Genomic DNA, 12131 nt, shown 5'->3' with positions numbered 1-12131 from the left:
CTTATTATTCTTCATCAACTAAACAGTAGGGTATAGGTTGTTCTTTAAACAGATGGGTCAGGCTTAATTCAAGCATCTTGTGAAAACATTCATCCCACTTAATTAGTGGGCTGTGTATATTGATATAAAATATTCTTTCTCACCATAAGACAAACTTTTTGTACATTTGTATCTTACAGCAATACCTACATTAGTCAATCTCTTTATACTGATTGGACTAAGGAGACCTATTGCAAGCATTTTCACTAATGACAAGTAAGTTCTTTATTCTGTATCAACTTAGTGATTGAAACACAGACGTACATGTATCCACTATGGTTTAAAGAAGCATTGCGATATATTTGAAAACTGCTTTTTCATTCATGCCAAAATCCAACAGGGTTACTTTAATGTCATTTTTTTGACAAATGTTGTACTGGATGCTGTGCTGGAAAATATGCACTGAAACCGACAGAGAAGTTCCTAAAAAAATTTGAACCTGGGATAGGGTTACAAAAGTTGCACTACATCTAGTAACACTGAGCAACTAATCAGATATTTGCTTTCTTTACCAACTGATTGGTTGCTATGGTCTGCTATACTTTGCAGTCATTGTCAGTTGATCACTTGACCCCTTTGTCCTATTCTTGTGGCACCTCTCTGTTGTCCATTTTCCCCTGCTACTCCTATTATTGGTCTATGGCTATCATCCTGTCTAATTTCCACTGCTCTCCAAGGCACAGTTACCATAACACACAGTGCTGTGCCTTTTTTAATTCCAACATATTTGTTTCTTTTTATTTTTGTATATTGCATATTTGAATATTTAACAGGTGCAGTGGTTAGCTTTGATACCTTGCAGCAATGGGGCCCTGGAGTCCAACCACTCATGTTAGTGTGGTTTATTTTCTTTTTCCTAGTGGAATACTGTCACTGGTTATTGATGTAATGCCAGTTTGTGCCCTGTTTCATATCTTGGATTCACCAGCAGTAAGTATACAAACTATTTATAAAAATAGTGCACTAAAATAGTGCATACTTATCAATAGGGGAAAGTTATGATTTGTCCATGATTTGGTAAATATGCTTCTAAAAATCCCATTGGAATAAATAGAAGGTGGGTTTTTGTGGTGAGCTCTAATCTCACATTTTGATAATTCTGCCCCTTTAAATACAAGTTAGGCTCTTGTTCACTATGAATTTATAACAGGGATATTCAACTTCCAGAGCTTTAGCTGTTATTTTCCTACAGACACTAATCTGATCTCATCCTGCAAGCAATTTTACTGGGAAGGGTAACTTAAAGAGTACCTGTCACCCAAATTAAAAACTGTATAATGAAAGCCTGTTTCCAATTAAACATAAACCCAAATAGTTTTTTTAAATTCTTCCCCGTTATAAACATATTTGAGTATCTCAGCTGTCAGTTATACATTATATTGTCTGTTTGCCTCTATGCTACTTGCATAGCAATCACTTCCCATACTGCACCTTGCTTCCTCTCCTTACATCCCTTCTTCCCCTTCATGGTCTGCATTCTTGTGATTTCAGGCACTCCTTTCTGGTGAATACATGAGGTTTAGGAATAATGCAAAGCTCTCTTTGACAGGATGAGGGTGGGCCCAGGGCAAAATTGAATTGGGCCCCCACTGCCCCAAGAAATTTATGTTAGAATAACCCTTTAAGCGTATGAAGTTGTAGATTGTAAGCTCTCTTGGGCAGGGGTCTCTTCACCTCTTGTATCGGTTATTGATTGCTTTATATGTGTAGCCCACTTTTGGCTTACTTCTGGCGCTAACAGGAATCCTGAGCCCCTGCTTACTATGGGGGTAACAGGGAGTCTTCACTCTTATTGGTGTGCCTCCACCCAGGGGGATGCTGTGGGACTATAACTCCCACCCTGCGAACTTGCTATTACACTGTAACAGGGCCTCCACACAACTCCCGGTACCTTGCCCCTCCCTTGGGGTAGTTTCTTACCGGCCAGTAGGTGATCCCTGGTGCAGGAAAGAGTCAGACACATAGGATGTGATGAACCAGATGAGTGTCTTTATTTGGGCAGAACCTCTCCAGGAGTGGCATACATTAGTCAGGGCACATACTCCTTAGCTTCACCTTAAGAGTACCTCACTCCTGTTGGGTAACCTACGGTTCTCCTGCCAAGTGATCCCCGGTACTCTCGCTGAGAGACCCTCTCTTAGGGCTCTCCCCGGTACACCCGCCAGGCTGACCCACCTCAAGGACTCACTTAGCGGCGGCTTGATCCACCTACCTAGACACTTTGGGCGCTGCTCTCCAGCAGATGTATTGCTGGGGGGGTCTTAACCCCACCCATTCTAACTCAATGACCTACATATCTCTCCTGGCAGTCCCAGGACTAAGACCTCACAGCACATGGCTGCATCCCTTTATATAACCTTACACACCACCCTGTGGCTGTAACCTGAACTGCAGGGATACTCCCTGTTAACTACTGACATCCAAGACCATACCAAGTGTCCCATTAATCAGTACCACCCTGGGGCCTGTACTAGGGGTGTCCATCCTACGGCGCCCATTTTTGTCAAACCCCTACATATGTTACTCTGTATGTCCAATGTATGAAACCCACTTATTGTACAGTGCTGCGGAATATGTTGGCGCGTTATAAATAAATGATAATAATAATAATAATAATAAAAACTAGAAAGGGAAGTTTGAGAACAAACTTCATGTTGGGTTGAAAAACGTGAAGGCACTGAATGAAATCTGATCTGTTGTTGGCTCTGCCCACTTTTTCTTAACTTGGAGCACAGTTATATAGTAAAAACCACTGTGCAAAATTTGGGGACCCTGGTTTTAATAGTGTCTGAATGGCAGCAATTTAGATTTCCCCACTGAAAGTCAACAAGTGACATCTGATTGGCGGTTGGTGGCTCCGCCCATGTTTTTTATCCTGGAACTGCAGTTACCCAGTGACTAACTCTACAAAGTTTAGGGACCCTAGGATTAATAGTTAAAGAACGGCAGCAGTTTAAAGTTAAACCAATAAAAGTCAAATGGTAAATTGTGATTGGTGGTTGGTGGGTGTGCCCACTTTTGACAAACAGTGGGCACCCTGGCAAAAATAGTGTGAGAATGGCAGCATTTTAAATTTAAACCAATAAAATTCAATGGATGAAATCTGATTGGCTGTTAGTGGCCCAACCCACTTTTCCTATTTTTTAACTGGACTCCCCCAGTGACCAACTTTGCAAAGTTTGGTGACTCAGGCATAAAAATTGTGAGAGCATTTTACACTTTAGCATTGAAAGTAAATAGGTGAAATGTGATTGGCTGTTGGTGGCTCCGCCTACTTTTTCAAAACTAAAACCGCAGTTACCTGGTGCCTTACTGCAAAGTTTTGGGAACCTGGTGTTATTACTGTGAGAATGGCAGCAGGTTGGAGCAGGCCAAGTCAATAGGTAAAACCTGATTGGCTGTTCACTGCCCCGCCCACTTTTGGGCATCCAAGAGTCATCATATTTTTATTCAGGCTGACCCCATGACTATGTGATTCAAGTTTGGGGAGTGTAGCCTCAAAGCTGTAAGATTGGCAGCAGTTTCAATTTCCCATAAAAGTCAATGGATGAAATATGATTGGCTGTTGTTGGCCCCTCCCACTTTGGGGTCATCCAACAAATGTCGCTGTTTCATTCAGAGTGACCCCACTATTATGTTATTGAAGTTTGGGGGGTGTAGCTACAAAGCTGTAAGTGTGGCAGCAGTTTGAAAATCTTCCCTGTCAAAGTCAATGGGAAAATTGGGGTGTTCGGAGCGGCGCCACAAAAAGATGGGGGTCCGGATCGCTTAGAATAGCACAAGCAACCTGCTCCGCTATAGGGCGAAGAAGTGTGGGGAGTTTGGGTGTTGTACCCCTAAAACTGTAGGAGGAGTAGCGTTTAGAAAACGGGGGCGCTAAGAATAAGAAGCAGCGGAAGAATAAGCTAAAGTCGAAGAACAGTATGTTGGGGTTTTCAACCCAACATAATGAAGTTAAATATAGTAAGGTAGGCAGTGAAGACATTGCCTGCGCTTACTGAAGGAAATATTTGTCTAATTTGTAAAGTGAAAGTTTGACTGACATGACAGAAGAGGATTTGGAATTTTTTCACAGGGCAGACTGTTATAGGGCACTCATTTTGAATTGAAGATATGGTGGATGTGGCAAGCTAACTACAAGTGCCATGAGAATTATTTGCAGATGCAGGCTATGTATAGCATATTATGCAAAGTTACTCTCTGCAAGACCCTTATGGGCAATGGACGTAACATTTTGCAATTATTTTAGTGAAAATGTCAGGGTGTAAGTGCATGTCACAGATTTTCAGGCAAATGTAAGACTCCAAAGCAGATTTCAGAATCCGTACTGGGGCTTCACAATATCAACCTGACTAAACTAACTGTATTCAGTGATCAGGAACAGTTTATACATCAATTATTTGTCAACATTTCCCCTTTTTTATAGATTGTTTTTATTGGACTTGCTAGAGGAGTTGGGAAGCCAGAGATTGGAGCTGCCATTTTTGCATTAACTTACTGCCTAATAACATTTCCCATTGCTGCACCTCTCATGTTTACTGCAAAACTTGGACTGAAAGGTATTCTTTTAAGTCTGTCAACAAAAAAACATTCAATTTACTTTTTTTAAGGGTATTTACCAGGCAAAGTTTTTCCTTTGGGTGATTGTATACAATTACAGTTTTTTATGCCAGAAATCACTTGCCTCCTGAATTTTTTGCCCTGACATTAATGGTCTGAAATGGTGTAAAATAACGGTGTAAAATAATGGTGTAAATGGCAAATGGGCAGCATTAAAGAAAACAAACGCCTTTAAAATATATTTTTATTTTACATCATTTTTCTAGCATACATCATTTTGATAAAAAGGACTCTAAAACTCTAATGGGCTGATTTACTAATCAACGAATCCGAATAGGAAAAATTCAGATTGGAAACGAACATTTTGCGACTTTTTCGTATTTTTTGCGTTTTTTTCGTCGCCGTTACGTTTTTTCATAGCTGTTACGACTTGCGCGAATTGTCGCGACTTTTTCGTAACCGTTACGATTTGCTCGTATATTGTCGCAACTTTTTCGTATTGAGCGCTCGTAAACGGTGGGCAAACCTTTCCGACTTTGCATGATTTTGGAAGCCTCCCATAGGACTCAATGGCACTCTGCAGCTCCAACCTGGCCCAAGAAAAGTCACGATACTGAAGCTTGAATGAATCCGAAACTTTCGTACTCGGCTACGAAAAAGTCGCGATAATTTGCGCAAGTCGTAACGCTGCGAAAAAGTTGCGACAATTTACGAAAAAGTCGTACCGGCTACGAAAAAGTCGCAACAATTTACGAAAAAATCACAAAATACCGATCATTATGAAAAAAACGCATTCGGACGCTATTTGAACGTTCGTGGATTAGTAAATGTGCCCCTAAATGTATCTATTATATAAGAAAAAAACATACCATTTTATTTCTTTCCTACAACTTCTATTTGGTGTAAACAAATCAAACAGCATTACACACAGTATTTAACCCTAAGGAATACAATGAAAACTATACAGCATTATTCAATGAAATGTGGATTTTTCATGTAAGATTTTATTTAATTTAATTTACTTGTTCTAAAATATAAATGTATTCTTGGTCCCAATAAATTTCCCATTTCCCCAAAATGTTCCAGTCTCTGTCACTGAGCCATAAATCACTATTTAATGAAAGAATTGCAATGCCAATGTGACTTTGTGTTTTCCTTATTTTGGCAGGATTCTGGATTGGAATAATTGCTGGATTTGCTGTAATAAATATGTATTTTATTATCTATTTCTGGAGAGCAAATTGGCAACATATAGCTGAAAAGGTATCTGATTAGTTATTGTAAGATCCATGTCATTCTATGAAATGAGTCTTTACAAAAGAGCAGGGTACAATATGATTCCTATTAAAAATAGGTATGCATAACATATATATTTTGTACAGAAAATACCATTATAAAGTAAATAATTTTAGGTCCTGTTGTGTTTTCATATGTGGATTTTTTTTTACATTAGACCAAACTTGGCATCTTACCTAATGAGGAACTGCCAATAAGACAAAAAAATTGACTAAAACTTGTGGATCAGTTCTTTAGATATCTGCAGTTTCGTCATGCCTTTATGACACAATTGCATCCTTGCAAATAGTCTTGCAAATATCACCAGTATTCGAGGAGGTTGTCTGGGACCCCCAGAAACCTAAACTGGTTTTCAGGCTGTATAAATCTCTGTTCATTTATTCGCCTCCACCACTTGATCGGCCCTTCAGTAAATGGCAAACTGCTATTTCTTGACTCCCAGATGAGCACTGGGAGAAGTGTATGGACAATATGCTAAATTTTCTCCAGGGAGAGGTTGATTCAATTTAAGGCCACTCACTATTTCTGGATATTACTCCCATCCTGCACACCTGGACTGGCCATGTCTTCCAAATAAGCACACTTAGATGTTCACTTTCTCCACAATATGGGACTGCCTCCTGTCAGCAACAGCACCCACTGTTTCCCGATGGCTACAAGTGCTCAACAAACATCTCCATACCTCTGAACTGTCCCACTTTACGAGGGACAGTCCCTCTTTCGACAGCTCAACCCCCAGTCCCGGATTCTAACTAAAAAGTCCTTCTTTTCCCTTTGATCTTCTGCTTCACCTGCACTTAGATACATTATTTCTCAAATCTAATTAAAAAATAGCTTTTGGCAGAGAGCCCAGAAATCTTATCGAGCTGCACCTGCACTTAGAAACACTTTTTCTCAGACTTAATTAAATATGTAGCTTTTGGCAGAGAGCCCAGAAAGTTAACAAGCCACACCTGCACTTAGATACAATGATAACTAATAAGCTAAACAGATCTCTTGGGGGAACTGAGATTTGCAGCTTAAAGGGCAATTTCAACTTTTTTAAAAAAAACTGTAATAACACATAAAACAAGACCCCAAAACCCCCAGAAATGTGTTCAAACTCTAAATAACCTGCCAAATTTAGTCAAATGGGAGTGGTATTTAGGGGGTGTGGTCGCAAAAATGGGCATGGTCAAAAAATTTCACCATGCTGCGTACGCCATTTATTTTTGCCCCTCTTTCTATTTTCAAAATGTTGGGAGGTATGCATCTCCCACTCATTAACCTTATGAAAGCAATGCTTACCTCACTAAATCTGACATAATATGATTTCCCTGTCTAGACTGTAATCTATAAGTTCCTGTATAACCAGGGTCAGACTGGCTCAGCAGAACAACAAGAAAAAACCTGGTGGGCCCCAGTAACCTAGGCCTGCTTCCTGTGGCACTGTGGACACTTCCCTACCCCCTATTACAGGAAGTAGGGGGCCACTGAAGTCATAGCCTCAGTAGACCCTGGACACCCAAGTACCTGTGTATAAATGTCTAGGAATTGTAAGCGTGAAATTACTATCTAGATTTACTGTACTTGATTTCAAGCTACTTCATAACTACATTTAAAATTTAGTAGATGTTTGTTTCACAAATAGTTATATAAACTAACTTTATTTAAAAAAAAATATATATATATATATGTGTGTGTGTGTGTTACTGCTTTTTATTACCGTTAGGCACAGGAACTTATAGGCTTTGAGAAGAACATAAAAAGAGAAGGTGCCATATTTGATGAAGATATGATCAGCACCCCAGGTAAGTGCTTCTATAAAAGGCAGATAACTCTACTCCCAGGTTAATGTTCTCATAAACATGTGCAGGTTTGTTACCAGTATGTTGTGATTCAGTGAAAGTAAAATCAAAAGTTTGAAAATCACAAACTGAATGCAAAAGGTATGTTGAGTATCCTGCAATTTGGACTATTGGCCTATGCAAATCACACTGAGGACACTGTCCCTTCACTGAGCTGATACCATTATTTATCTGTTAAAGAGGACTAAAGCTTAACTAAAGAAATAGACCCCCCACCCCATCTTCTTTTCTGCTGATTCCCTGCACATGCTCTGTGCTGCTTTCAGTTACTGAGCTTAGGGACTGACTCACAATATACTGTATATTAAAATGTAATATTCAGCCCTGTAGCATCAGCTTATATGGCATTTGAACCTCATTTTTTCTGCTTCATGATTTGTGATGACCCCTAAGCTTAGCTTCCCAACAGCCCATTGAGCATGTGAGTATCACTGACACTCAACAAAATCCAAGATGGGAGCTCCTGTGCACAACTGTAAAGACCTGGATCATTACTACTATAGAAAGGCTGAAACTTTAGGCTGGTGCAGTATGTTCAATATATACAATATGGCACACACCACATGAACAAGCAGAACCTAAAAACCTGCCTTTACGTGGGATAACATAAAAATCTCTGCAAAAGCTGGCAGCTTTTTTATTACAAATATTCCTTAAAAGAGAATGCAAGTCAAAATGTAAAAAGCATACTTCCCAATATTCCTCCTATTGTTTAGTAAAAACGCCACACTTTTGGCTCACCTAATCAAATATTTACTCAGTCACACTTACTTCACATTTTCTAGAACAGGCAGCCATCTCTAAAAAGGTATTCTCCCTTCCTTTCCCTCCTTGCTTCATACTGCACATGTGTTTCATTCCCTCCCCCCCCTCCCCTCTGTCAGATCCGCTTCTGATTGGCTGGTGGGCATGTGTAGCTCAGAACAGGAGACAGGATCAAGTTACACACATGCTCAGGGAATAGGAAGGCTGCCGCTGGCACCTACAGGAAGGACAGAGAGATTTCAGTGATGTCACTGTAGTCTTCACACTGCTGTAGGCTGCCAGCACCATATCTCAGAGAAGCAAGCAGGGATCTGGGAATTTAGATATGCAGTAAGTACTTAAAAAGAATGCCTTTAGACTTAAGGTCCCCATACACTATAAGATCCGCTCGCTTGGCGATGTCGCCAAGCGAGCGGATCTTCACCCGATATCCCCACCTACGGGTGGGCAATATCGGGTAGCAAGTGGCTTTAAAAAAAAATAATCTGAGGGCCAAACGATCGGATTACATTTGCGGCCATGGGGCAGTCGGTTCGGGGACCGCATCAACGAGCCGATGCGGTCCCCGATCCGACTGGATTTTCTAGCCTGGCCGATCGGTACAAGGGACCGATATCGGCAGCTTCTATCGGCCCGTGTATGGGGGCTTTTACTCTTAATTTATATTAACCTTTCATTGTCCTTTAAGAATATCTACCTATGTAAAGAAGCAGCTTTTGTCTTCATTTAAATATGAAGATCGAGTTGCATACTTGTCTTGGTTTAATATAATCAGAATATTGGGCCCGATTCACTAAAGTCCGAAATAAGGAGTGCTATTTATAGCATGCATTAAAAATCTTATCACTTCTTATTTTTCGCTCGATTCACTAAAAGGACACTTGTCATAATTAAGAAGCGATGTTCTTGGCGTTATTTATCTTGCGACGACATATTTTCAAGCAATATATTACGCAGCGCACAACATATTACGCAGCACGTTGTTTGATAATATGTCGTCGCAAGATAAATAATGCCAAGAACATCGCTTCTTAATTATGACAAGTGTCCTTTTAGTGAATCGAGCGAAAAATAAGAAGTGATAAGATTTTTAATGCATGCTATAAATAGCACTCCTTATTTCGGACTTTAGTGAATCGGGCCCATTGTGTGTTGGGGTACTCAAATACTGGTTTACCCTGCTTTTTGAGAGTGTTTGGGAGAGGTGTGTTTTATACAATCACAATACAATACTACCTTGTATATGACTTTGTGCTTCCCAGGCTTCAGTTTAATATGGTACTACACATGTAATTCTTCTTTTGGTCACTGCAGATAATTTGGAATTGAAGAATTATGCTGCCCTGGACTCAGTAAGCAGTGAGAGTGTACAACACGAAGACCAGCTGACTGAGCATTCGACAGAGCAAGACAAACACTTGCAGAAGAAGCTCATTATTCGAAAGGCACTTGAATCGCTGGCTGTTGTGTCTCTTTTGTTCATTGGACTCATTATTCGTCTCACTGTTAATTCCCAGTAGTAACATCCCTTGAAAAAAGGCTTCACACAATGATATGTTTCGTTTGGACTGCAACATTCAGTCAAATGCCATTTGTTGTTAATGTTTAAACTGGTCAGTGTTAAATTATATCAATGTATATAAAACTACATAGTTTCTCCTTTAATAGGTTATCATGTGGAATTACTGGGATTTTTTATAGGGTACATATGTTTTAGGAAAGTAATTAACTACCAGCTTTGCCTGAAAAAGCAATGATATGCAGCCTCAAAGATGAGACAACATTCACCTGCAAAAAATGTTGCAGTGTTTCGTCAAAAGAAAGTATTAATGGATTACCGTTTTGTGAAACCAGGAGAAAATTTCAAGTGTCTGCTTTACTTTCTATAGGAATTCAAAAGAAGTAGCCGTTACCGTAAAACATAGTGCCTGTTCATCTGCATCCAATAAATAGGGTAATTATTTCCCCTTTTCCTATTTGTTGGAAATTAATCATAGCGATAGTAAGAATTTTTCTGGCATTATTACAAAGTCTGAATGCAAATGTCTCTACACTTGCATAATCTAGGATACTGCTCTGAAGTAATTTAGGACTGGTTTGCATAACTAAACAGGGTATAACTAGTTTCACTTATTATACCTATATCAGCATACAAACAAAAAAATCATGATAATAACTCCAATCTGCTGAGTGCTATCAACACACTTGGAGAGTGCCCTCACTAAACTAAGCCCTTTAAAGGAATACTATACCCCCAAACAGCGTATCTGTTGGTTAAGTATTTATTCTGGGGGTATAGTTTTCCATTTAAGGACTGCCAGCAAAGCACATCTAAATGTTTGAGGTCACTCAAACATTACTCCACAAATAAATTCTTTAGGGCAGTGCTGTTCAACTTCTGTGGCACTGAGGGCCCTTTTTAAAACCACACCCACTTGAAACCACACTCATGTTATCGCATGACCATAGCCATATTAATGGTGGTTGTACAGCAAAAACCTGCCATACTCTGCCTTCCCTACCCTGCCTGTGTGTGCCATACTCTGCCTTCCCTACCCTGCCTGTGTGTGCCAAACTCTGCCTTCCCTACCCTGCCTGTGTGTGCCATACTCTGCCTTCCCTACCCTGCCTGTGTGTGCCATACTCTGCCTTCCCTACCCTGCCTGTGTGTGCCATACTCTGCCTTCCCTACCCTGCCTGTGTGTGTGCCATACTCTGCCTTCCCTACCCTGCCTGTGTGTGCCATACTCTGCCTTCCCTACCCTGCCTGTGTGTGCCATACTCTGCCTACCCTGCCTTTGTTTGCCATACTCTGCGTTCCCTACCCTGCCTGTGTGTGCCATACTCTGCCTTCCCTACCCTGCCTGTGTGTGCCATACTATGTCTGCCCTATGCTGCCTGTGTGTGCCATGCTCTGCCTTCCCTACCCTGTCTGTGTGTGCCATACTCTGCCTTCCCTACCCTGCCTGTGTGTGCCATACTCTGCCTTCCCTACCCTGCCTGTGTGTGCCATACTCTGCCTTCCCTACCCTGCCTGTGTGTATGGCACACACAGGCAGCCTACAGTGACACAATGCTGCCACTGCTGCTACAGTCTGCACAATAACTATATACTATATATTAAAAAACTTTTTAATTGCAGTACCACCTCAGTATATGTTTATTTTTATAGTGTGCAGGGTTTATTTTTGGGTTTCTACTGCTCCTACAGTCTGTCTGAGGTGTGAACAGGGGAACAATGTGGGTGATTACAGCCTGAACCTGAGGTGTGAATAATGCCGTGGATGAACAATGTAGTGATTAAAAGGTGTGAACAACACAGAGGATTACATTTTTAAACAATACAGGGGGTTTACAGCCTGAATCTGAGGTGTTAACCATGCAGGGGGCCAGTACTGATACCATTTAAAGCTTACACAAAGGTAAGTTATCAAAGCAGCCAGACAGGTGGGGTGCCACAGAGAGGGGGGTTGCGGGCTGCCAGTTGGACAGCACTGGTTTAGGGTATTGCCCCTTCTATTTAAACTTATTCTCTAAGTGGAAGATTTGTCACCTGCAATAAATATGCCCTACCCACAGTTTCCTTCATTATTGGGTGTAAAGATAATTCAGGTGATTGGTCAG

General features: G+C 40.7%; 1 protein-coding gene across 1 annotated transcript in view; it reads left to right on the top strand.

Moving 5' to 3' along the window:
- The window catches only part of LOC100489463 (multidrug and toxin extrusion protein 2-like), a 29801-nt gene extending 19629 nt beyond the window's left edge, over positions 1 to 10172 (top strand). Inside the window, exons 12-17 of the mRNA XM_031896953.1 lie at positions 180 to 255; positions 900 to 969; positions 4466 to 4598; positions 5768 to 5862; positions 7607 to 7685; positions 9822 to 10172. Coding sequence (XP_031752813.1) covers positions 180 to 255; positions 900 to 969; positions 4466 to 4598; positions 5768 to 5862; positions 7607 to 7685; positions 9822 to 10027 — 659 coding nt within the window. The 3' untranslated portion in view covers positions 10028 to 10172. The remainder of the gene's footprint in view (positions 1 to 179; positions 256 to 899; positions 970 to 4465; positions 4599 to 5767; positions 5863 to 7606; positions 7686 to 9821) is intronic.
- The last annotated feature ends 1959 nt before the right edge of the window (positions 10173 to 12131 follow it).

The sequence above is a fragment of the Xenopus tropicalis genome, chromosome 2 (assembly GCF_000004195.4).
Source record: "Xenopus tropicalis strain Nigerian chromosome 2, UCB_Xtro_10.0, whole genome shotgun sequence".
In the NCBI taxonomy this organism is placed as follows: Eukaryota; Metazoa; Chordata; class Amphibia; order Anura; family Pipidae; genus Xenopus; species Xenopus tropicalis.
The sequence above is the reverse complement of the archived record's forward strand: the minus strand, read 5'-3'. Positions and strand labels throughout refer to the sequence as shown.